Genomic DNA, 25,255 nt, shown 5'->3' with positions numbered 1-25,255 from the left:
CAGCAAATAAACTGGCAAGTGCTAGCTCAACAGGAATGCAGGCCTCAGACGGTGGTTCTCAACTTCAAGGTGAGGGAGCAATGCCGGCCTATTTGATTTTTTGATTTTTCTTTTTAAACAAAAAACCCCAAAACAAAACAAAACAAAACAAATGCACGTCATCAGAGCAAAAAACAAACAAAACAAAACAAAAAAAAAATCCCAAAAATATTTGTTAGAAATCGCAGAGGAATTAAACTATACGAATCCATGTTATTCTCTAATCCACATTTTAACAAGATCTCTGGAATGGGTGTGTATTTAAAAAAAAAAAAAAAAAATGAAAATGACATGCATCTGTGCAGCCCTCCTTAAAAATCAGATTGGACTGTGTGTGAAGAGGACTGACCCCAGATCCCCGCTGATGCTGAAGCACCCCTTCAGTAGGAATACAGCTGGCTGAAGCACCAGATTTAGTATCTGCGAGTCACAAACCATAAATTATTAGCTCCCAAGATAAAATGAGACTCTGTAGTACAATTTCTCCAACCCCACTGCCACCACCACCCCTCGCTCTCATCGTACCTTATTTACAAAGGCAGAAAATGTAACCATGGGAACACACTACCAGGCAACCTCAGTGGCTTGGCATGATGCCCAATGGTTGCTAGGGCACTGTTGTCAATGGCTATTGGGTTGTGTGGGCCAGTGTGTGAGTAGGAGAGATTGAACACTCTCACACAAATACACAAGTTTGTAGATTACACACAATATCTAGGCATTAAATAAATGTAGACCAACATGGTAGTGTTCCAGTTCCATAATAGGGGCTTTTATATGCATCCAGTGTGTAATTATTTTAAATAATATGGGCCATTTAAATTTTTTTTATTTATTTTTTTATTAATGGTTTGACTGTGGCTGACAAATGATGCAAGGCCGCTTTTGTTGGCTAACAGACAAAAGGAAAGATTAAGCCTGCAGGCAGTTACATGAGGCCCCGTATTCGATTATGTTGAGTAACATATGCAGCAATGATCCATGCGTTTCAGTCTTCTTCCAAAAGGTCCTAATGTGTTAATAGTGTTTTTAAATGACGGAAATTCAAATTTGGGATCATTTTCATAAAAAGTCAGGCTAAAAGGCATTTAGCCATCATTACCCTTGATCTATTGCGCCATTTACCTTTGAGTCACACCTCTGGATATCAATAAGGAAAGACATTGAAGTATTTAACGTCACAACCAGGAATTACATGGAGCTTTATTTTTCCATGGCGCTACATGGAGCTGCTGGATGGTTGACCTAGGCATTCCTGAAAACTGCAGAGCGTTGTGTAGATTATTAGCATACCGCAGGATAGAATAGGGAGAATCAGTAAACAAATTTAAACATCCAGTTTGGGTATGTAAATAAACAGTGATGTTTAAAGCAGAAGTCATTCTGGACTCATCCCAAAGTATTTGTTCATGACCAAGTAAACCGTAATGGCCCTGCCTTTGGTAGCACAAAAATGTATAGCAATTTATGCATTTATGACACAGGAAGCCTCAAACACTGTGTTGCAGAGTATGAAATGGATGAAGTGGAAGATAATGGTGAGAACGAACACTGTGCCATCAACAAAGCATGAATGAGAGGGTGGTACAAAAATTCATGTACAGCGGAGACAGTTGAAGACAATGGCAATGAATAATACATTAATAACGCTGGAAAATAGAATCCAACGTCATAAATTAAACAGCATTCACCCAAACAAATGCAATAATTATGACACTGCAATACAATGAAAGAGACAAATGCATGGCTTTTTTGTTGGTGTTCACCAAGATTCCCACATGTGGATGTATATATGGGCTTCTGTGTTCCTGTCTGTATGCACTTAAGGCTTAAGCAGAGTACTGCCTGTGGTGCATCTTATCTAATATAACTGAGTGCAGACACAGCCTCCCCTCCCCTTGCTTCTCACTCCCCTCCTCTGGCCCTTTGAACTCAAGCCGCTGCTGGAGATGCAGTCCGACTGAGCACAGCATGTCCTGAAAGGAGGTCAGAGGGCATGACAAACAGTCTGGTGTCATGGCAACTTGATGCCGCCAACCAAAAATTTGGTGTGGCTGGTTGGTCTGCAGAAACAGTCCACCTATCAGTGGACAAACTCTCGGCACCTGGTTATTATAAAAAAATAATAATAATAAAAAATAAAAAAAAAACTCATTAAGAAATCAGTTAGGAACATGCCAAAACATGCCAATGGCACCATTCCTTTATGATTGACAAGGACAGTGTAGTTATGTTAATCCTGCCTGATGTAAACACAGGAACCACTAAAACTGTATGTATCACAATCCAAGCTTCTTTAGGGAAGCCTTTTTGAAACTGGAAATGGCCTGTATTCATTCCAGGTTTTTACAAAGAATTAAGTTTTAAGCAGAAACTAATAGCCACCCAAAGATTGCACAAGAGATGGACTAGCGCCTTGTTGGTTTTGGTCTTTCCACAGTAAGGGTTGGGGTTATGCTTGAACTAGTTTGTTTGCTCTTGATTTGCAGAGTAGTTTGAGGACACATCATACAACGAGTGAAAAGCTGTCCGTCAACACGGAGAGGGAGGGGTACAATATTGTTCAAACATGAGAATAAGGGCATACAATCTCAAATATCTAGCAAAGACATTGTTTGCAAGAGAAGCGGCAGAAACAGTATATTACAAACCAATGCTCAAATACAGCAAGTGTTAATGTTAAAATTTTAGTTATGCAAATTCCTTTCTACGCAACTGCTGATACTGGAAAAGGTAGGCTGAGATGTTTGGAAGTGTTTGATCATCAATTCCTTAATCCCATTGTGTGCTTTAGCTCCTTTTCCCCCTAACAGATGATAGGCCATTATTACATTTCAGTATTTGCTATGAAACCATTTTGGGAAAGCCCATCAGCATGTAGCTCTAACCTTGACTGACTTAATTGTAGAATTTTACTCTGAACTCACTGAATAGTTTTCAAGAAATATGCAATTACTGCCACAAATGTCACCTCGGCTCATTTACCTCGCTACACAATTACCACCAAAATGAATGCCTCTCATTTGTTGTTCTAATGATTCTGAGTGTAATTCAGCAAACCTGAGAAATGAACTGCAGCTGTACTTGTGTCGCCTGCCACCAGCAGCCCTAGACTCACTATGTTTTCATCTTACTCTGAAAGTGTTGGATCAATATAGAATCCAGGTTCCTTTGTAAGCCATTAGCTTGCCTGATGCTTGAGCTGAGACCTCTCCAAACCACCGTGTTCTCAGCCTAAAAGCTCTCATATCAGGAGAGTGTGATTGTAAGTGTGTGCACAACCTTTGAAGCAGTTTATGTCTTATAGGTTTGCAAATAGTCGTGTTTATCCTTTTGTTCTTTGCATCTGCATCCGAGAGGTTTGCGCACGTGTATGCGCACATGCATGTGCTGCGTCTGTAAGCTTCTGCGTGCACGGTATGTCCTTGTGTTTGCTCAATGCGGCAGAGGGTGGAGTGGCAGATCAATAGGAAACAAATGAAGATCAATATTAAGCCAGGGAGTGAAGGAGAGAGAAGGAGAGATTGAAAGCAAGTGAGTGGGGTGATGCGCCACAGCAGAGGAGGGGGGAGGATGTGTGATGGTGGGTTGAAGGGTGATGTGTTACCAGCAGCACAGCTACTAACTGTCCACTTGGGAAAGACCACTCATTTCTACAGCCTTCTACAACCCTCAGCGCTTTTACATCACCAATTGTTAAGCAAGGTAGAAGGAAAATTAGAAAAAATATACAGCATTTCTGCATCAGTGATGATTTCAAGCAGAAAGTGAAATTTAAAAAGGGATTCTCTTTGTTGTAATTTTTTTTTAAAGGAAAGCCCTGTCAAGGTTACAAAACCCTTGACACACCACAATCTCCAAATGTACATACATCTCTCTATATATGAAAAGATACAGATGGATATACATCCATCTGTCTCTCTCCCTCTCTGCAGCAGTAGTAAGTAGGACTATGATTTCTGCTTTACTTATATTTTATGCAACAGTTTTCCCCGTGTTAGTTTCTTTTTGGCAAGATCCGATTTGTTGATAACCAGGGCGAGAAGGTCATGGCTGCAAATAAACAAGGCTGAACCCTCCAGCTGTAGCTGAAATGAACTTTGACTTTTTCCCCTCACTTAAATTCTGTGTCTAAATAATGAATTTGTCTCACCAGGCGCAATAAGAAATCTCGATAAAGGAAGGATTTAATTCTGACCTTTCAACTTAAACTCCCAGCTGGAGCTTGACATTTGCTCAGCGACATCAGCAAGGACCCAACATGTTCAGATTGGAAAAGAGCTAAACTTCTGCCCAATTTCTCATTTTAGTGATTTTTAGTATGAAGAATCCTAAAACTTTGCTTGGTGTCAATTCCTACTCTGATCAGTAGTTTTTTACCCAAAATTATTAGAAAATGGCAAATTAAATCAGAGTGGCAATTTTCCAAGAATAATTCTGTAAACAGTAAGTCCAAGATATCGTTTCAGCTTTGAATGTAAAGTTTTAGCTTGCATCACTTAAATACTTAATATGGACAGATGCTCCTAATCTAATGTGTTCATTCTCAAGGACAGGGTACTCTTAAGTTGTATACTGGCCAACTTCATTTGTCTAGACAATGGAGAAAGCAACCAGATTTAATTAATTAGAATTTCAAGGTCTTTCGAGGCCATTGTGTGTGCAAATACCTTCTGGCATTTAAACCAGTAATGTATTTACTTGCGACACGTACTGCATCATCAGTGATTTTAACCTGTGCTGAAAACATGTTTGACATCCTCTCACTTTGAAGTATCACCTTGAAACCGCAAACAGGATTGCTCCATTTTGTGCATCAGCTCATCTCTTGGCTGTGAGATCAAAACATCAAGAGCCATTTGGGATTCGGAGCTCAATGTGACTTTCAAGTGATAGTGGCGAAAAAACAAACACATGGGTGCTGAGTGCCTGCGAATGAGCACTCTGCGCTTTCAGCTCAAGGTTCCTCAGCTCTAGAGATGGATTTCAATGATAAATGCATCAATTAGCTTTGAGTGTAGTATTTATGATGCCTTAGAGACGATACTGTATGCTGTATAGATATTGTTTAATCATACAGCTACCTATAGCAATGCCTTTTACGAAATTCACTGTTTGGCTTTGTAAGGCAAGCCTGATGGACAATAGTGAGCGCCAGCATTAACATTACATATTTGACATTACATATTTCATTTAGGATAGCCCAGATACCCTTTGACTGCCACTGGCTTATTAGCAAATGGAGTAATAAATAACTTTCATTGAAATGGGGCAAAACAAGTTAAAAATCATGTATTTGTTGGATCAGCTGGCAGCCAGATTGATAAAATTATTACTACTGACTTCAATAATGACAGTACTGCTGTGTTTTGATGTGTATTTCTGTCAAATTAACCTGTGCTGAGGACAGAATTTGGTGAAACTAAACCTAAACATCTGGCTGCAGAATATAAAGTGTGATTTTTGGTGATAATTAATTTTTGCAAAGCTTGACATGAACACATTTTACACAACTGAGTAAAATCGTTGCGATGGGCTATTAAGTACCCAGGTCAAGTTGACCGTCCAGCTGCCGGACTGTTTGATGCAGGGTGCAAGCAAGCCACCTGTGTTCTTTGCTTAAATGAGGAAAAGTGGTTGTTTTATCTGTTCCAATCTACTAGAAACAAAAAAACAACACAAAAAAGTATGTGCACTCTAGATCATCATAATCTCTAAATTTCTTCTACACTTCTGGAAGCAGAGAGCAGCAAACCTTAATTTCTAGCAGTGACACCTGCAGCATACAAGGAAGTATAAAGAAGGGCACAGCTTTCATTCTACTGCATTTAGGCCTTTGTTACCATTTTCAGAGGTTTAATATACAAATTATAGATTTGCTATATTCTTATACATTAATGTAGGTGTGTAAATAAAACTGTTTCTTGTGGCTCATAAATATAAGGAGGAGACGGGAAAGTAATGTACTGACCCAGTAGAAGAGTGAGGTTAGTCATGTTAAACAATGGTTTGTAGGTGTGACTGTAATGACACCAAATTCTCTCTCCTACATTTGCATCAGTGCAAATTTTTCTGCATCATTCAGGTTGTAGATCAAACATCTTATTGTCTCTCGGTGCATCTGAGCTACAGAAATGTTTCTACTGCCTCACATGAATCATCACAAATTGCATATTTCGTAGTGCTCAATGGACCCAGTGGAGCACAGGAGGGAGTCAATCTATCAGACTTGCATGGGAAATAATGTCTGAGGCAGCCAGCTCAGCAGTCCCTCAGCTACATCACTGTCGCTCATTTATCCCCTTGTTGAACTCGCACTAGCATTTTCACCTTTAGCAATTTCACACCATGAGGGGAGCTGACAGACAGTGACCATGGATATAAACAAGATAAAGTGAGACACAAAAAAAAAAAAAAAAAAAAAGGGTGAGACATTACAATTATTTTTGAATTGATTTGCTTTTTTATTGCTTTACTTTTAGACCTTAAAAGTGATGATATATGCTACAAAAGTCCCACAGACAGGAATTAAAATTTTAAACTTAATGTTGTAGTTATGTAGTATGCACCATAACCATTACACCAGACCCCTCTGTTGATTGAGGTTTTACCCAATGATAAGCCCTTTTGTCAGAAGAAATTTTCCAATTCTCCCAATTTTTCCCCTCCTAAAACAAAGAAACACCACACCAGTGCATGAAGGGGATGATAGCAGCCTCTAATATTTTTACCCTGTGAGCTCTAAGTGAAACATCTGTGAATGTAAAGTGTAATGGTGTCTTCACTGTTCTTAGAATTGTCATATTTAAAAAAGCGGCAAATCCTCAGAGACCAAATGTTTGACCTTTTCCCATCGGACTACTTAACCATTATACATTTGTTGTTCAGCTCATTTCCTTTTACATCCAGAGACTCGTCTGCAATAAACACATGTGACAGAGTGAATCCAGCAAAGAGAGGTTGACAGTGAAACCCGAGGCTGTGATGTAGTACATCAACTCAAACCAGACAGTCTGCTGAAGGAAGAAAGAAAGAAAACAAAAAAAAGCAGCATGGCGAGCCAGACTTCACCACGTCTCTCAGCTTTTCTCTGTCCTCTTTAATCCGACACCCCCCACCCAACCCGTCTGTCTCCCTGTCTCTCAGTCCCCCTGAGGTGTGTTCTGTTTGTTCCCTCGCTGCCTCTCTCCGTGTCCCTTTCTCTAATGTGCTTTGGCGTGCGTTACCCACGGGTGCTTGCACGCTGCTGCAGCAATCCTAAAGCCGGGTCAGGGGGGCAGCTAAAGCGGCGCATTGCTGTCTGTGACATCAGTCACTGCTATTACTCACGTCTCACCTCTCCTCACTGTCTGAAACCACCAAAGCTTTAGTCCAAAGAGTGCACACAAACAGATTTACACCTATGCTGTCAGATTAGTAAATACAATTTTACTGTGCGTCACACAATCTGGTGTCAAATTCCAACATGCTGGATTTATTTAATTTAGTACAGTGGTTTTAATGCAGGCTCCTGAAATGAAAGTGCAAAAATTAACATGCAAATAAAGTTACTAAAATAAGGATTTATTTTTTGCAGGTAATTTTTTATTTCACAAACTGGTTTACTTCCCATTCTATCTATAAATGGTTGAAATACTAAAATGGAACACTGTTAAAGCCCAAGATGCTTGAAATTGCTTATATATTGTATTTGCTGTATTCAAGTCATACAAATCAAAATAGGAGAAAACTAAATGTCTAAACTAAAATGAACTGCAGATATTTTTTAGCGACCCACCAACATATTGACTGGCACAAAATGGATGCTAAACACAGACAGCAAATCTTGTTTGCCAAATATTGAAACACTTTGACAAGGAGCTAAAAAGTTATACATTAATGTGCAATAAATGAAATTCTTGTATTGATTGTCAACTATTTTAGGCAGATATCCTTATTTTACTTAAAAATGATCAATTACTGATCAGTCGTTATCAACTATGAGCTGTTGCTAACAGTTTAGGGAAACTATTTTCCTATCAAATCAAAAACCTGCTTTAAAAAAACAACAACAAAAAAACCATCAATTCTTTCTCAAATTTAAATCACCCCCAACCTCATTATCATTCCTAGTCTAGAAGATGTGCCTTGCACTCTGCATGATGTCTAAAAACTGCACGTCTGAAGTGCGTGCTTCCATCCGGCCAGCGTGTGAGGATCAGACTGTCAAATCACCACATCTGCCATCAGTGGGTACACTTCAGTACCCGGGGGTTTGTCTGTCACCCCTGCTGTTAGCCAATGAAGAGGTGAGCCTGCAAACTCCTTCACTCAGGAATACTGATAGCTGGTATGAAAGCCCTCAGCCTGTGTGTAAGAACACCATATAAATCATACATGACCAGCACCAGGCACCACATGCATGTTACTGCACTGCATTAATAAGCAAGCAAGTTGAGCCTGTGCTTTCTTGCTTTATATGCCCTGTTGAAAGCACCTGCAGCACTGAACTCAATGTGCCACAGGAAAGAAAAAAAACACAAGAAAGAAAGGACAAAGTGAGAAAAACAAAAGGAGGGCGAGTGGTTTGAGAATGGATAAACCAGACAGTGACAGAATAATGACGGCTGAAGTGTAAATACCTACAGGCATGAATAAACTGAAGAAATACGAGCACGAGTGCATGGGGACAAATAAAAGGCAGAACAAAGAGCGAGAAAATCAGTAGGCAAAGTAGGACAACAAAATAGATGGTGTGACTGAAAGACAAGCAGACAGATTAACTAAAAGACAGCAGAGAGAGTAAGAAGGTAGAACAAAAGATGAAAGGATGAAATGAAAGGAAAGAGAAGGGCAGACTTGGAAGAGATAAAGAGGGGAGGGAGAGTTAGCAGTGCGCATGCTAAAATAGGTGGCAGACTCTTGCCAGTGCAGTGACCTAGTCTCGAAGGACTGAGGAATTCTCAGCGCTGACCCGGACACATTCCTCCAGGCCTCAGACGTTAACCCATGTCACACCTCCAGACTGTACGGACTGTAAAAGGGAACCAGAGCACCACTGAATCGACACATCCTACAGAAAGCACGCAGTTCATAAAGCAGCGTTAACATTTGTCATTTTGAGAGCGTGTTATTTACAACGCACCGTGGAAGCAGAGTGCTACAAATCTGAGCAAACACCTTCCACGAGAATTTTAATATCAGGTAAAGTGCACAGCAGCGATACCAGCTCTGAATCAACAGCCTGTGCTGCCTGCAGAGGACTGTGCGCATGTGTGTGCACACCGAGGGCCCTGCAAAAACATTGTGAAAATATCAGGGCAAGAAGGGCTCTATTGTGTCACAGAGGCAGAATGTAGCTCTTATCCTCGTGCTGGTCTGGGGGCATGGGGTGACATCAGCACAAAGACACAAATGTAATGTGAGGCATCTCCAAAGCTAGCTTCAAGGCTAGACCACAGGCCTGTCTTTATACCCATGCTCTCTCACTTTTCAACAGCATCTGATATTCAGGACATGACCAACTGATGACCCTTCCACTTGTTGCTTACTAAGATCAAGCCCAGCTGACAAGAGTTGCACTAAACTGGTTTAAAAAAAAAAAAAAAAAAAAAAGATGTGCAGTTAAAGACTGCACATTTGCCGCTTTCACGCAGGCCCATGGTTAGCAGATATCTGTGTCACAACAGGATGACTCAGGGAAGAGTAATTCAATTATTGTGATGGTGCATCGGCTTTTCGATCGGACCACAGACTAAAATGGCTGACCAAGTGTTCCTGACTACTGAGTGCCATTAAGCAAAACTCTGATCAGTAAAGCACAAACTACAGAATTTTTTGCTTCTTTCATCTCCCTTTATAGCAAGAAATTTCCTTACCTTTTAAAATCCCGTCCTGATGATCTGGCTGTTTCAGGTTCAGTCTGAAAGAGACAAATCAGAGTAAATCACTTGAAACAACTTTCAATCAGTATGTAGTGAAATTTGGAAAATGTGAGTGAATAAAAAGATTGTGGGTTATTCACCTTTAAAGCTAATCTGAATCTACAGCTTAGAATTTCACACCATTTTATTATAGGTTATTTATTATAAGAGCTAAAATATCAAAGTAAAATTACCCCCCCCCCCCCCCCCCAACTGTGCCGCTATTTCAAGGTCTTTAGTCCTCTGCTACAGAGCACACTTTGTCTCTTTTCATTGTATAGTTTACATTTCACACTAAGCCTGATTCTTTTGCACTAGCACTACAGTTTCCAGGTTAAAAGGAAAACCGTCAGCACCAAAATTCAAACCTGCTACAACGGCAGCTTGCATGGGAATTCCTGAGGTCTGTTCTGATCCAGTAATGTATGCTGCGGTTGAATGCCATCAATTATGAATGAGAAACACATGAGATTCACGGAGAGCTGGTACAGGATCGTGGGGAAAGCAGAGGGACCGCAATAATCTGGATATTTTCAATATTACAAATGAAGGTCTGATAGTAGATTATTTAAAGTTAAATTCAGAGATTAGTAAATCATTTAACATTAACTGGCTTCTATATTATAAATTTTCAGATTAAAAGAGAAGCACAAAAACAACCTGCTACAAATTGGGTCATCGTCCTCAGTTTGATGCACTATGTATGGTTGCTGTAGCATCCTTTGTGCAGCTGGGGTTACTTCTCCTTTAAGTCCCAGGTAGTCAGGAGTGTGTTGACCCTGCCAGCGAGTTCATACCATAAGCAGACCCATATAGCTTCTCCTCCAGAGCCCCTGATCACGAGCCTGCTGAGCTGCCGCCTCAGTTACGTAAGATTACATAACACCAGGTCTGTCTGAGTAATATTTCATAACCTGGGGGTCCCACTACACAGGGCAATAGACACCAAATCCGCTCAGAAGTGGAATCAAAACATGCTTGGCAGATTTTAGCCAAAGTTGAAGGGGGAAAAATGAATTTAAAATAAATAAGAGCAGGTTGAGGGCTCTGGGCAGCTCTAGCCAGCCTATCCTGTTCTGTGTTTTTGCTAACCAGAGCAGATATGCGGTTCCAGCAAAATTCTGACATCAAAGGCTTTTCCCTTTCATTTTCTTAAGAGCTACAGTACAGTGGAGGTCATGGAAAGGTTGACCCTGAAATGATGCTAAACAAAAAGCACCCTCCCTATTTGGCTGATCGCAGGATGCAGTGATGCTGTCATCTCATTGCACACAAATTGAGCACACATTTAGTCACAGACTATTATTACCAAACTAGGATAGAGAGTGTTATCCAACGCTCTCGGCTACACAATTAAACAAGTCTACAAGATGACAGTTTTGAATTCACTTTACAAAACTACGCAGTCTTAATGCGCAAAAAGGTGATTAGGATTTTAAACTTAAGGGGGGAGAAAAAAGAAAAAGCATAAACTTGCACGATCAAGCATTTCTGGGATTATCGTTTGCACATTCACATCTATAAAGAACGACGACGCAGGAACACACATATACGCACCCCTTGGAGCAATACCTTGGATTAAGATAGCAACTGTGGTACAGAATGTGACATAACAGAAGGATATGTAAATAAAAGAAAAAACAGCAGACACATGTATAACTAAGGAAAAGAAAGGAGATGCCAGAAGATATCCAAGGCTAATACCGCAGGCAAAAAAAGTAGTCAGGGCTGGATGGACTGCAAATGGACGATAGGGGACTTGTTATATATCCTGAGTCTCTCAATTGTCTGACTGTACTTACCTCACTGCTCTTACATAAAGTTAAGCACTTCAAAAGTCATGGTTCAGATACAAAAGTTTAAAAACCTGTTTGCCATTTAACTGACATCTTTATACTAAAAATCACATCTTGGACTGGGTTTTGTCTTTACAAGCAGCCAGAGAGATTGGGGATACCCGGATGAAGGAGGGGGGAAAGAAAAAAAAAAGAAGAAGAAAGAAAAAGGGAGCCGTATGGGAGGAGAGAAACATCTAATGAAAAACAAAACAGCAATACTTTAATTCTCCTCATTTCTCATCCAACTACCTCCGCTTTCATTTCTATACATTTTTATAACTAGCAGCATGGCACAATCCCTGAATACGAAACGTGATCATCGAGCAACTCCACGCATGCGTAAGTACTGCCGGCTCCCTTAACTCTAAATCACACTCCAACATATTACAACACACATGCACAGACACACATGAACAGAGTCTCACACATGCCTCCTTTCGAGTGCTGGCCTCCCATTCAGGGGCCCCCCTAAAACTGGATGCACTCAGTGATCCCTTTCCAAAGCCCTCATCTAAATGTGAGCAGAGGTAATCCTTGAAGGAGAGGCAAGGAGAACAGCGATAACCCACGATAAGGGGCAGAAGGGGGGGAAAGAAAGACGGCGAAAGAAGGTGAGAGGTGGAGCGAGAGATGGGATAGAGGAGCAGGATTTTTTTTTTGGAGGGGGGGGATTAGCAACCTAGGGAACACGTTTTTCAAAAGAAAAAGGAAAAGAGTTGGGGGGGAAAAAATGAAGTGAGGTGAGGGGGAAGAGGAAGAAAGGAAAGACAGAATATGAGAAAAAGGACATGTACACAGTATACTCACAGATGAATGATCAGAACTGATGAAAAATCATGTCTGAAAACAAAATCAAAGGCGGCCACATAGTGCGAGTCTGAGTTTGGAGAGAAGTCCAGTTTCTTCTCGTTCTGGAGTTTTTTTTCCCCCCTTTTTCCCGCGATTTTTGTCAATTCCTATGCAGCTGTCCCTCCTTCCCAAGTCTATCCCCTTACTGGTCCTCTCTTCCCCCTCCCGTTTTTCTTGCCAGTACCGGTACTCTCCTACGTCTCTTTTGCTCTCTTTCTTGCCTTCTCTCTCTCTAAGGCCATGCTCTCCATTTTCCCCTCATTCTTTTGCCTCAGTCTCCTTCATGTGTCCATTCAGACATAATCTTCAACCCCTCAGCTTCAACTTCAAAATGCAGATAAGATTTTCTACAGAGAACGCAACTATGGAGTTGAAAGGAGAAAAAAAATATATACTGCAGAAGGGAAGAAGAAAAAAAAAAACTGTTTACAGGAAAGGACATGGCATGCAGTCTAATGCAGGGACAATCCACGGCCTGCGTTTTTCAGGGCTGCCACGCATAGTGAGGCGGTGGCGCCGCTGCTGTATATGAGGGTATAAAAAGCAGAATGGCGAGCAAAAGAAAAAGAAGGCAAAAACTGAGCTTACTGCGGTCGGTCTCCAGTGAAAGTGAACAGCATGAGGGAAATGAGTGGGAAGGAGTCCGGGGCGTGTGCATGTGTGTGTGAAGAGGTGGGAGGGGAGAAAAAGCCAACCAGAGAGAGGAGAGAAAGCGAGAGACTGGAGGTTAATGGAGGGAGGGATAGGAGGAGGAGTGTGGCGGTGGGGAAAGAGGAGGGGGCAAGAATTGGAATACATTTTTGTCTTATGCTTGCTATATTCAAATTTTGTGGTTCTCATTTTTTCATGGGGCTAATACCTTCTCTTTTCTCTGAAGAGAAAAGGAAGAAAGAAAGCTACTGTATCTTTTGTCTCCAGCTCCTGCCGTTCCCTTTCCTGGTTTCCTTTCTGCTTCGACTCTCCTCTATTCAGCCCATTTTCTGCACGTGCACTTGAACTCCAAATCCTGTCTGCCTTCCCCTCCCCTCGCTCTCTAACTGCGCATCTGTGCGCGTCTGCCTCTCTCCCTCCCTCTGTCCTCAGCACAGGCTTGAAATAGTGCTCGCAGGCAGGAGAGCAGCGAGGGGAGGGAAAAGGAGAGGGGGACAAAAAGGGGAGAGAGATGTTGAGAGGGGGGGAGGGGAAGGCGCTTAGACAGGCTGACACAGAGAGCAGAGCTGCTGTGTATGTGTGTATGAACATGTCTGCACATTTGTAAACACATTTAGCTAGCTTTGATTTAGATACAGTGCTTCCACACGCTGGTGCAAGACATTAGCTCAAATGCCACATAAGATGCGACTTTACGGACAAGGAAAGCCACAACGTTCTGCATTTTCAGCACTTTGCCACATAAAACTTAAACGAGCATCGTCCAAATATGCATTGGTTCTGAACAGCTGAAAGAGGATTCAATACGTGTTTTCCGCAGTATTGATACACCGATACCAGCTGTGCTTCCTCACTCTCCTCTTCGACAGTTCACACATACACTGCAGTGGCCACTTAGCCCCGCCTCCTCTCTCTAAAAGTATACAAATTCTTATAGTTTGGTTACCCAACTTTTATCCCTTTCAATGTCAGGCTAGTTATTTAATTTGTCTCAGTGGAGATTAATGCAGAAAGAAGTGGACCTTAAAATAAACTGTTACAGAGCCGTTTTTTGTAAAGCCTGTAAAAACTGCACGTAGCCTGCAATAGATCATCCAGCCACCCGCTTCCACTTGCATAGCCATAGAGGTGGTTAGCGTCTTTCCCTGCTGTCCTAAAGTGACAGTGGGCTAGTTTCAGTCATTGTGCAAGTGTACTGTTTATAAGGTTGGGGGAAACCTGCAGTCAGCTGAGACTAAAGAAGTCACTTGGATGAGTGACGAAACGTTTCTTCCTCACTGAAAACGCTACGTCCAGAAGAACACAAACAACCTTTTGGTGTCGTAAAGTGAGTGACAACCTGAAAAGGACAGGGTACACTGTATCACTGGGTTCGTTTATTTGAGACATTGTACTATTAATTAATTATTCTGAATTCATTTTTAATGCATCGTAGTTTCATGTATTTTAGGTAGTGAATTTGCAAGTGTTTAGTTTGTTAAGCCTTTCTCTACAATATGAATGTATGTCAGGGACAAGATTTAGGTTTAGAAACTGTACAACAAGAACCTAAAACTTCAGTTGCACCAAACCTTTAAGAACCCTGTTAGGTTGACAAAACCTAAAAATGAGGACATTTACATTGTTATTGTATTTTAGTTTAGATCCTGTCATATAGTTTGTCTTAATTGAAATACATATAAAATCAATTTACCTGTGATCTATGGTAGGCTAACACACTGCACAGTAACAGAAACCCAGCCACATCCAAGTGAGAGCTGCATGTCAGCCTGGGGAGTACGGAGATACTTTGATATCCACAACGGTACAGTACTGTGCAAAAATACGCAAGGAAATTGTTCCAGCTACAGGTGAAAACCACTTGAGGCAAATATCATTGAATACAACAAGGCTATGAAAGTAAGAGATGACGTGCAACCCAAAAGTAAACAAATGACTCCACTTAGTATGGAGCTAGGAGCACTCACTAGTTAAACAGGATCAGCAAAAGGTGGATGGAAATTACACTTATGTTATACTTGCACTTAAGACTCCCGTTGAACAAACTACCTAGGTTTCTTTTGTTCTGACATTTGACTTATTCTGCATCACTACTACTGCACTGTAATGCTGCTGGCACTTTAAATTATAAAGTTCATTGGAAAAGGATTGAAAGTGCCCTTCATTGCATAAAAACTAAAATAATGCTGCCTGTAAGCAGCAATTACATAAAATGTTATTTTTTTCCCCCAATGTCATCAAATATTACACATTTCTTTGAAATATTGCAAATTATGAGGCAATAGAAGTAATGTTTCACTTAATTTATACAGTGATAATAACCTTGATATTTCATTAACACAACTATAAAGCATCTTTAAAAATGCATTTACATTGTTCTGTAACACCATTGTATGCATAGAAAAGTACGTGGTCTGGTCATTTTGTTGGGATTACATAATGCATTTTTTGAAGCAACTGCACGTCTGCTTAAAAATCTTTTTTTCTACTTGAGACTATGTGGCCTAGTAAGATTTCACTTTGCCTTTTAAACGTGACAATTTTAGATGGCAAAATGTTAAACGCCACGCTAAAAACCCAAGTTTTATGCCCTCAGAGAAAGGTATTGATGAGATGCCTTCAACCTGTACATGCTTTTGAACTGACAATAAAACCCCCTAAGAGCCTGGACTTAAAGTTAAGAGAAAGCTTCAAATCCTCACATTTAACAAGCCATTTGTTTTTATTGCTAATCAATTAAGTGGCTTTCAGCTCAAAACCAATTTTAGTCATTTTTATTTTAAACTTGAGTACAAGCCTATAATCGTCATTTCCCTTGAAGTGTATTTGATGGACTTTTTTAACATTACAATATAAAATTAAGCCTAATGTAATATCCATCAAATAAAATAGTTTGTTATGTATCTGATAAAGACTTATATGGGTTCTGATCTTTGTTATATTTCTGAACAAGGCCAAAGCGTTTAGTTTGGGGGATGGTGACAGATGCTGACTGCTTGGGTAGCTCCAAATCTAATGCGTTGTGTCATGATCAACCGTTGAAATGCACTCTTGTGTTTCCTTCAAACACGGAGCACAGGCTCTGCAGCCGCAGAATGAGCTCCATTTAGCGTTTGACAGCCAAATAAAAGCTACGTTGACTGTATTTGCATAAACTAGAGTTCACTGCAGGTGAAAAATTAAGACGATACCAGCCCTCTGGTGCTTTCCTCCCCCCCCTCCCTGACTGCAGAGCACTTTCTGAAAAGGATCCTGATAAACACGAAGTGGGCCAGGGTGTAAAGAAAGGTGCCACAACAGTCCCCCCTGCTGGGATTCAGCAGGAGTACTTCATAAACTGCATCCTCATATTCAAAAACTCGCTTTTTAATATTGTTTCGCCACCTTTTTTGACCCGTAGGATTACAATACAAGTGGAGAATATTGCCGTCAGTGTTACTTAGGTTTAAAGGGTGAATTAAGCTGGGATATTAAGCGGCAAGCGAGGTTAGTTTGGGATAAGGTATCATCTTTTCCAAACGAGGGCAGTCTCCCTCCATCCCTCTTCAGCATCCTTTTTTGCTGCAGTCACTAAGCTGGGAGTCCATAACCGCCTGCCTGTCGTCTCTGTGGGGCCTATACAAAGTAAGATATTTGGTAATATATGATAATGACAGGTGTACGTTTGAGTAACAGAAAGAGGCGAAGTGTCTGCCCCGCTTTCAGTTACTTTAGCTAGGCTAGCTTAGAGTTTTAGCTAACGTTAGCACGGACGGTACATCAGCGCTGATTTTCTGCTCGTAAAGCCGCAAACAGTGTATCATTTTCAGCTCACCCCTGTCTCCAACTGTCCTTCTAGATGCCCAGCGTCACGGTGAAAGATGTCAACCAGCAAGAGTTTGTCAAAGCACTGTCAGCTTTCCTCAAAAAGTAAGTAATGCACCACAACCTGCCTCTGCGCTTATCTGATGACGGGCTGATGTCCACCTGTCAATCAAGCGGGATGATGGGGGATGTGTGAAGGCTGGGCAGAGGCTCAGACAGCTGCAATACGCGGTGAATCACAGGGAAAGGACAGTTTATTAATGCAGACACCGAACTGAGGGCCACCTAAGATTATACTTTTTATTTATTTATTTATTTATTTTAATTAAAGGACGGGCGATAGAGGGAAGAGAGGAGGAAAACAGAATAAACACTTGAAAATTAAACTTCAGAGATTAAAATTGTAAATTTGGAGAAGAAATGCTTCGAAGGAAAAAAAAAAAAGCTAAAAAATAAACAAACAAACAAACAAAAAAAAAAAAACCAACCCAAAACTATGCGTCCTAGAAAATAAAAATTCAATTTGAGAGATGAAGTTAATCGGAGAGTGTAAAATTGTGAGTGTTTAGCTAATTTTACGTCAAAGTAGCGCAAATTAGAATAAACTGGCAGATTTATGAGGGATAAAAAAGGTAAATGCAGAAGAAGAATTGACACTTTTTTGTGGAAAAAAAACTGGCACATATTGGGTGGGATTGTGAAAAGAAATGATTAAAACTGTAGATCTGAGAGGGAAAGCTGCTAAATTTACTATATTGAACTATATTCCAATTTTTTAAATTGAATTTGGGTCAGACCTTATTTATTTATAAATCAAATTTATAATTTTTTTTAAAAAGCTACAAGTCTTCCTAACATGCAATAATTTTACAAGTTTTGTTTTTCAGCGATTACATTAATCTTGAAGACTGAGGGTTTTTTTTTTAACTTCCTAGAGAGACCCATGCAAAGTAATAAGAGATTGGCATACCGAGGAGACAAAGAATGGAAGAAACTCAGGAAGAAAAGCAGACCACAAATACAGGAGTGTATTTACACAGAGGGCTAATTTCAAACAAGACACAGGTGGGAGCAGAGCTCAGGCACAGACAACTAAATAGAGGTGAAAACAATGAAGGAAAAAAACAAGAAAAACTGGAAGTAAAACCAAAATAATATACATGAGAGATCTAATTTGGTTACAATCAGAACCTGAAGTTTTGATTGCATAGTTTTCACAGCTAGGTTTCAGTAAAACACACACACAGATGATTTCTTAAAATGTATATGCATGCATAGACAATTATATTTGTATAACTTTAATAGTACTAAAGAAACAACCAGTCTCGTGGCCAGTTACGTCTTCTGTATTTAGATTAAAATTTTTTGTAAAATGTAAGTCACTCAGGAAAATCCAGTTCATAGTTAAAAAGTGATTTGAAATAACTATTTTAAAGGGTCTCAGTCTCCTTAGCAGAGTAAAGGAATGAAACACACATGGGCTCCAGAATGTAGTAAACCACAGTAGCAGCCATGATGACATGATGCTGTATTTCAGTGCGGCTTCTGACACATCACAGATGTTCTCTCTCTTGTGGTATGTGGCCATTCTCAGTTGAGTATTGCTGATTTTCTATGTATATCACTGCTGTCTTGTTCACACGTATAAACAGTTTCACATATGTTTCCCTTTCACTCACCACCGTGTGTGTGTCAGTGTTTATTGTGTGGTTTTTACTGGCTGATAAATCACATTTACAACCAGTGAACCTTCAGAGTACAGCCCGACTGACGGCTGATATTAACTGTTTGCCGATATATCGGCTACAGTTGCAATAGCCGATAAATTAAAGTGAAAATGTAAAGAAGAGAGGGGCGAGATGCCCTTAAACACTGAGTGTTGATGTTGTATAGTATGTCTACAAAAGGGCGCTCTCTAACTTCCATGTTGGCAACACAAATGTGATAACCAGCTGATCCGAACTGAGTGGCAGTGAGTAATCTGTGACTTGCTGTGACAAGAAAACTAGATTAAACTGCATTTTCATATTAGCTTAGTAATTTGAATATATATAACAAATATAATAATTTTCTTTATGTTTTGTGTGTCTGAAAGAAAAACTATTGGCTGATGTATCAGGTTCTTAGTTTTTTTTTAACTATGCTAAATATTGGTATCAGTATCAGTCTTAAAAATCCTATATAGGTCAGCCTGTACTCCAGAGGGAGCGCAGACTCATGCAACAACAATAATACACCCCCTGAATGCTGAAAAAAGAAAGCAAAATTCCAGCTTGTTTCATTTTCTTTATTGTGCTTTATTTTACAATAGATACCCCACTGGTCTTTCTGCACATCTGCTGTACCTCTACTGCCATACTTTTGCCTGCATGGGATTAATAGAGGCTGTATTTTCATATTTCTCATGATGGAAATTTCTAACGTAGAACTACTTTAAATATGTACACTGTTAGTGCACTTAAGTGGAAACATCCTACAAAGAGCAATAAAATATGAAGTTCTTACTTTGACTCTCATCCAAATTGTAATCAAAGCTTTTTATGACCAAAAAAATCTGCCTTACTCTACACGATGAAGTCTTTACCTTTATTATCATATATATGAGTTGGAAAAGCAAACAATTTAATATGTATCACGCTGTTTTTATTCATCACATCACCTACTAATTGATTTTTCAGGTCTGGCAAACTGAAGGTCCCAGAGTGGGTTGATACCGTGAAGCTTGCCAGGCACAAGGAGCTTGCCCCCTGTGACGACAACTGGTTTTACACCAGAGCAGGTTGGTTTTCGTTTCCACGTGCAGCTGGAGTGACAAATAATCATAAAAAGTAAATGAAAGTCATGAACATGTCAGGCTCAGTCCTCTCTAGTGTGTGGATGTGCAGTTTCTCTCTGTCTCAAGCTGTTTTAATTATCGTTCAGACAAAATAAACAATTACACACCGAACAATTACCCAAACAGAGTTGATTACAGTCAACATGAAAAGCAATCATTAGCTGAATTGACTCAGTGAACTGAAATGTTTTACCAGAAGATATATTTTATTTGATAAAGTTTGGGTTCTGGAAATCTCATCTTAAGATGGAAAAACAATTCGGTCTTGGAGTTATTTGTACCTTTTTTAGGCATCCTTGTGATTTATGATCATACACAAACAGCTGAGTAACACAGGCAGGCCTTTCACTGTGGCTACCATGAACCTAGGTGCAGTACAGTCAAATCTGTTCTTTGTTTCTGAGCCCCTGATTTAGGGAACATTGTCTTAATTATGTCATTTTATTAATTCTCCTATTCTTCATGATTTCTTTTGAGTTTTGATTTATGTTGTTTGGTCTTCTGTTTATAATGTTTTATGTTCCCTGGTCCATTGGAATCTCTTTGTCATTTTTGCCCTTAGTTATTTGCTTTGATGGTAATAAGTTTGTTACTTCCTTTTGTGATCCTTCTCTGTTTGCCCCAGTCTTGTCTCTGTGGTCATTTTCTGTGTAGTTCATTTCCTGTTTTATGTTTGTGGTCTTTTGTCCCTGATGGTTTCTATTTAGTGCAACATCTTTTGTCCCATTATCCCTGATTTGTGTTGTGTTTTCCTTCTCAGCTGTGTATTGGATTGCCTGGAGTTTTGCTTTGCTTTGGATTACTTTCAGACTTTATTATGCTTATATTTAAGGGCTCTACTTTATGCTTTACTCCTGTGTCCCATGTCTGGGTCTGCAATCCTGACACTTTCTCCTGTTTGTTAACTTCGTTTTCCATTATTGAGATAGTAGCATGCTGCACATTGTGCTTCTGCCTGGAATAAAAATTTGTTTTATGAATAAAGCATATTCGCTAAATTCAATAGAAACGCATGCACTGCACACTGTTCCTTTACCTGTGGATGTCCTGTACTGACTTATATTAGCTCTAAAATATGTTGACTTCTTGTATTTTGAATGATAAAATAAGTTCATACTGAAACATACTGCACTGTATATGATACGTGCCACCAGCATCCACGGCCCGCCACCTGTACCTGCGAGGAGGGGTCGGCGTGGGCTCCATGATCAAAATCTATGGTGGCCGCCAGAGGAACGGCGTATGCCCCGCCCACTTCAGCATAGGATCCAGGAACGTGGCGAGGAAGGTCCTGCAAGCTCTGGAGGGCCTCAAGATGGTGGAGAAGGATCCCAATGGGTGAGAAGGGTGAATGCTGAGACGATGTGATTCTGAGGTGGTGACTTCACAACAACTGTTATTTTTAAATGTTTTAAAATATTTGTGCTTACAGCGGTCGTAGACTGACCTCTCAGGGTCAGAGAGACCTGGATAGGATCGCTGGGCAGGTGAGTTGTTAGACTTGCAGTACATGCATATGTGGATTTATCTGTGCATAAAAATGTTATAGTTTCATTCTCTGTAATGTGCATATTATTCCTGCAGTTAGTTAAAGACTGTAATTGAGAGGGATTAATCAGAATTTGTATTATTTTTATGGTGTAGAGGATAAAAATAATACTTTTTTGTAGCAGAACTATAGTGACAGTGAGCAGGGGATCATATCTAATTGTCATAATGTTGTTAAATAACTCTTTACAGTGGACCCATTATGGTCTTTGAGGTCCATGTATGTAAAAGTAATTCCTTTGAGCCAAACGCTCAGGCTTAGAGTTTCAGTCTTTTTCTAGTCTTGGATCTGTACGATATCACAGAGTAGGGAATTCCCTAATGTGGTCATCTCAGACACGCAGCAGCCCCACCCACCTACTGCTCAAGCCTTTTGTTTATGAAGAAATCAATTGGATAAAAGCTGGTTTAAAGGCTGTGTCTCAGACCCAGTTTAAGACAAATAAAAATGATTTTTGTTTTTTATTCAGTATGAGATGCTACTCTTAAAAGGTAAGAATAAATGGAAGCTCATTACATTTATTTTTTGCTGTCATAGTAAAAAGAAAGCACAGCATCTGTTAATTCTAAGGTCTAGTTTGTTCAGATGTAGCTTTGCAAACCTGAGCTGTGCTGGTATGTGTTTAGTGTTTTTCTAATTGTAGTGTTCAGTGGTTTACACATTCAGCTAACAAGCGAAATATCCCCAGTTCAAGACCAGCAGAAGACACAAATCCCTAGGAGGGTGGCGTCAGGAAGGACAAAAATCTGTGCCAAATCAAATATGTGGCTTCATCCTCTGTGGTGATCCCTTGTGAATATGCAGCCGAAAGAAGGTCTCTGCTGTCGGGAACTTTAACACTTAACGCGCTAACTGAGAGTTTATCCAAGCTTTGTACGGATGACCTTGCGGTGAATTTGTTGGGTTTTCCACAGCTGCCATGAATGTTTTCCACTTGTGAGTAATCTTTCTCACTGCAAAATGGACTTGAGATTGTTTTGAAATGATCTCATAGCCCCTCGCAGATTGACGGGCAGCAAGAATTGCTTCTCCAAGGTGATGTCTTTCTTTCTTGGCATTGTGTTAATGCACCCGAACGCTCCAGAGCATCAGTATGGGAAGGGTTATGAGATTATTACCATACAATCCATCATCTCCTTTTATAGAGGTGTTCGTATTTGCATAATTTTAAGACCTGCTAAGGGCCAGATGATTTATTTTTCATGATCTCATTCGTAAAACTCTAGAACTGAAAGAGTGTGCGCTTCCTTTTTTTTTATCATGACTGTAGACACATTTGACACTTGCAGAGGGCTTCAAAGACATCAGAAATTAAATGTCATTATTGCTCAACCCTTTACAGCACCAGATGTGCAGCATACAGTTGAAGTGGCTCCATCTAGTGTTGTGTCTCAGTTATGGCAACAATGTAAAACATATAATCATATGTGAGATATTTCTTGGGATCTCTAAATAAATACTGCATGCCTTGTGTGCAGAGTATAGCTTCTCAGTTTGTTACATCAGCACGACTGTCCTCTCTCCTCTCTTTTTATTGTCTTTTGTGTGCTCAGGTTGCCTCAGCAAACAAGAAACAGCGGAGTTTACAGAGCGCCATCTGAGGACGTTATATAAGAATCCTGAGAAAAGGAATGCAGTTATGCCTTACCGCTTATTTACTCAAGTTCACCCTCCTCCCATATCAATCCAGTGCCGACAGTAACCGAGCACAAAGAGGCACTTCATAGCGATGCATGTGTCTAAAATACAGCGAGTGCAAATATCATACATGAATGTTTTGCAGCAGTCAAAGGTTGGCGGTGGCCTTGTAACATTAAGGCGCAGAGTGGAAACAAAAGCACTCCGAATGCAGTGTTACAAAGCAAAAGCATGTTCGTATTTTTGCTTACAAATGTGAAGCAATGGAGAGAAAAAGAAATGTGAGAGCAGATGTAGAAAGGAAAGAAATGCAAAGAATTCTCATGCACATTTTTATTCATTTTCTAACTTTGTGTTTGCAGAATGGTATTACTGAGCACATATACGTTATACAGGATGCTCTGAATAAAATGAGTATGAGCACTGACTGAATGTCAGTTTTTATATGGGCCTGTGGTGACTCTTGCTCAGTTTAGTTGCTGCTCATGACGCTGCTGATCCAGCTGATGTAGCTGCACACGCGGGCATAAAGAGTGGGGTTTCCATTCATGATGCAGTCGGAAGAAATGGACATGACTCCCTGCAGCTCGCCGTTACACACCAGAGGTCCGCCAGCATCTGCCTGCAGACAAAGACAGGAAATACACAGTAGACTCTCTCATCACAAAATACTAACTCACTGATAGTTCCAGCTTTCTGTGGTTGCAGTGTGCTTTGTGCCACCTGTAACCACTTGGCAGTTCACAGGTGTGAGCAAGTTACTTTAAGTGCTTTAAAACTTCAAAGAAAAGTAGAAATGATCATTATGGTGGAAAGAAAACATTTGGTTGAGTTTAAGGTATTAGGCAAGTACAATACATATTCAGTAGTCAAAGGAGCTTGCAAAGAAAAGCGTCTGGACTTCTTTAAGTTGCTTGAAGACGTTTCACCTCTCATACGAGAAGCTTCTTCAGTTCTAAGGTCTGAAGAAGCTTCTCGGATTCTTCTCGGTGTGTTGTGCACATTGAAGAGAATGGCAACCTCAACATCGAAGTTTACCGGAAGCCAACACACACGGACCAGTACCTCCTGTTTGACTCCCATCACCCTCTGGAACACAAACTTGGAGTGATTAGGACCCTACACCCACCGGGCAGAACATGTTCCCTCTAAGCCTGAAGGGAAAAAGGAAGGAACACACACATGTAAAGGAAGCACTCAAAACGTGCGGTTATCCTAAATGTGCGTTCTTAAAGTCAGCAAAGAGGCACAGAAAAGAAGATCAGACACCAGCGAGGGAGGATAAGAAGGACAGACGCAACAACATTGTCATCCCCTATGTAGCCGGTGTATCAGAAAAACTCAGGAGTTTTCTCCAAGCATGACATCCCGGTGCATTTCAGACCCAGCAACACGCTCAGACAAAAACTGGTTCACCCGAAAGACAAAACTCCAAAACACAGACTTAACAACGTGGTGTATGCTGTACAGTGCAGCGAGGAATGCCCAGACCTCTACATTGGAGAGACCAAACAGCCACTTCACAAGCGCATGGCACAACACAGAAGAGCCACCTCCACAGGACAAGACTCAGCAGTCCATCTGCATCTAAAGGACAAAGTACACTCTTTCGAGGATGCCAATGTTCACATTTTGGACAGAGAGGACAGATGGTTTGAAAGAGGAGTGAAAGAAGCCATCTATGTCCACTGTGAGCGACCATCTTTGAACAGAGGCGGTGGTTTACGACACCAACTGTCTGCCATCTATAATCCAGTTTTGAGTTCCCTGCCCAGACGCCTTAACGCCCACTCACATCCTGGGCCATCTGACCTCAGGAATTCGCATGATAAGGTGGGGCCAGGTTTCACAATGAGCTCACCCGAAACCCTGGCTGATTGGGACCCACACCTGCTTTCACACCTTGGCTCAGGCGATTAGAGGATCATCAGGAGGTCCTTTTGTCCCTCTGCGGGGGGATACTCCCACTAGGTTTAAATCTGGGACTCCCCACCATTTGACCTTAGAACTGAAGAAGCTTCTCGGATGAGAGGTGAAACGTCTTCAAGCAACTTAAAGAAGTCCAGACGCTTTTCTTTGCAAGCTCCTTTGACTACGATGACCTGGATGACTGAGAACCTTCACAGACATACATATTCAGTAAACTTAA

The 25,255-nt window shown here is 40.6% G+C and overlaps 1 protein-coding gene and 1 long non-coding RNA gene across 3 annotated transcripts; one reads left to right on the top strand and one right to left on the bottom strand.

Annotated features, from left to right (window-relative positions):
- Window positions 1–874: 874 nt before the first annotated feature.
- Window positions 875–14,256, bottom strand: LOC120726895. The gene is made up of 2 exons (XR_005694397.1): window positions 12,587–14,256; window positions 875–9,940 (listed from the first exon to the last, which is right to left on the bottom strand). It is a non-coding gene; the product is annotated as an uncharacterized LOC120726895 (long non-coding RNA).
- A 244-nt stretch (window positions 14,257–14,500) lies between these two features.
- Window positions 14,501–24,012, top strand: LOC120726894 (40S ribosomal protein S19). 2 transcript variants are annotated; one of them, XM_040020916.1, is made up of 6 exons: window positions 14,501–14,606; window positions 17,118–17,188; window positions 19,762–19,862; window positions 21,074–21,257; window positions 21,352–21,406; window positions 23,022–24,012. In XM_040020916.1, the coding sequence occupies exons 2-6, from the start codon at window positions 17,118–17,120 to the stop codon at window positions 23,067–23,069; spliced, it is 459 nt and encodes a 152-aa protein (XP_039876850.1). In that variant the 5' UTR covers window positions 14,501–14,606; the 3' UTR covers window positions 23,070–24,012. The 2 variants fall into 2 exon arrangements, with proteins under 2 accessions (XP_039876850.1, XP_039876849.1); XM_040020915.1 differs by lacking the exon at window positions 14,501–14,606 and adding an exon at window positions 16,609–16,903 and having other exon boundaries at window positions 23,022–24,011.
- The last annotated feature ends 1,243 nt before the right edge of the window (window positions 24,013–25,255 follow it).

The sequence above is a fragment of the Simochromis diagramma genome, unplaced genomic scaffold (genome assembly GCF_900408965.1).
Source record: "Simochromis diagramma unplaced genomic scaffold, fSimDia1.1 OVJJ01000753.1, whole genome shotgun sequence".
NCBI lineage: Eukaryota > Metazoa > Chordata > Actinopteri > Cichliformes > Cichlidae > Simochromis > Simochromis diagramma.
Note: the sequence above shows the minus strand (reverse complement) of the source record. Positions and strands in the feature narration are given on the sequence as shown.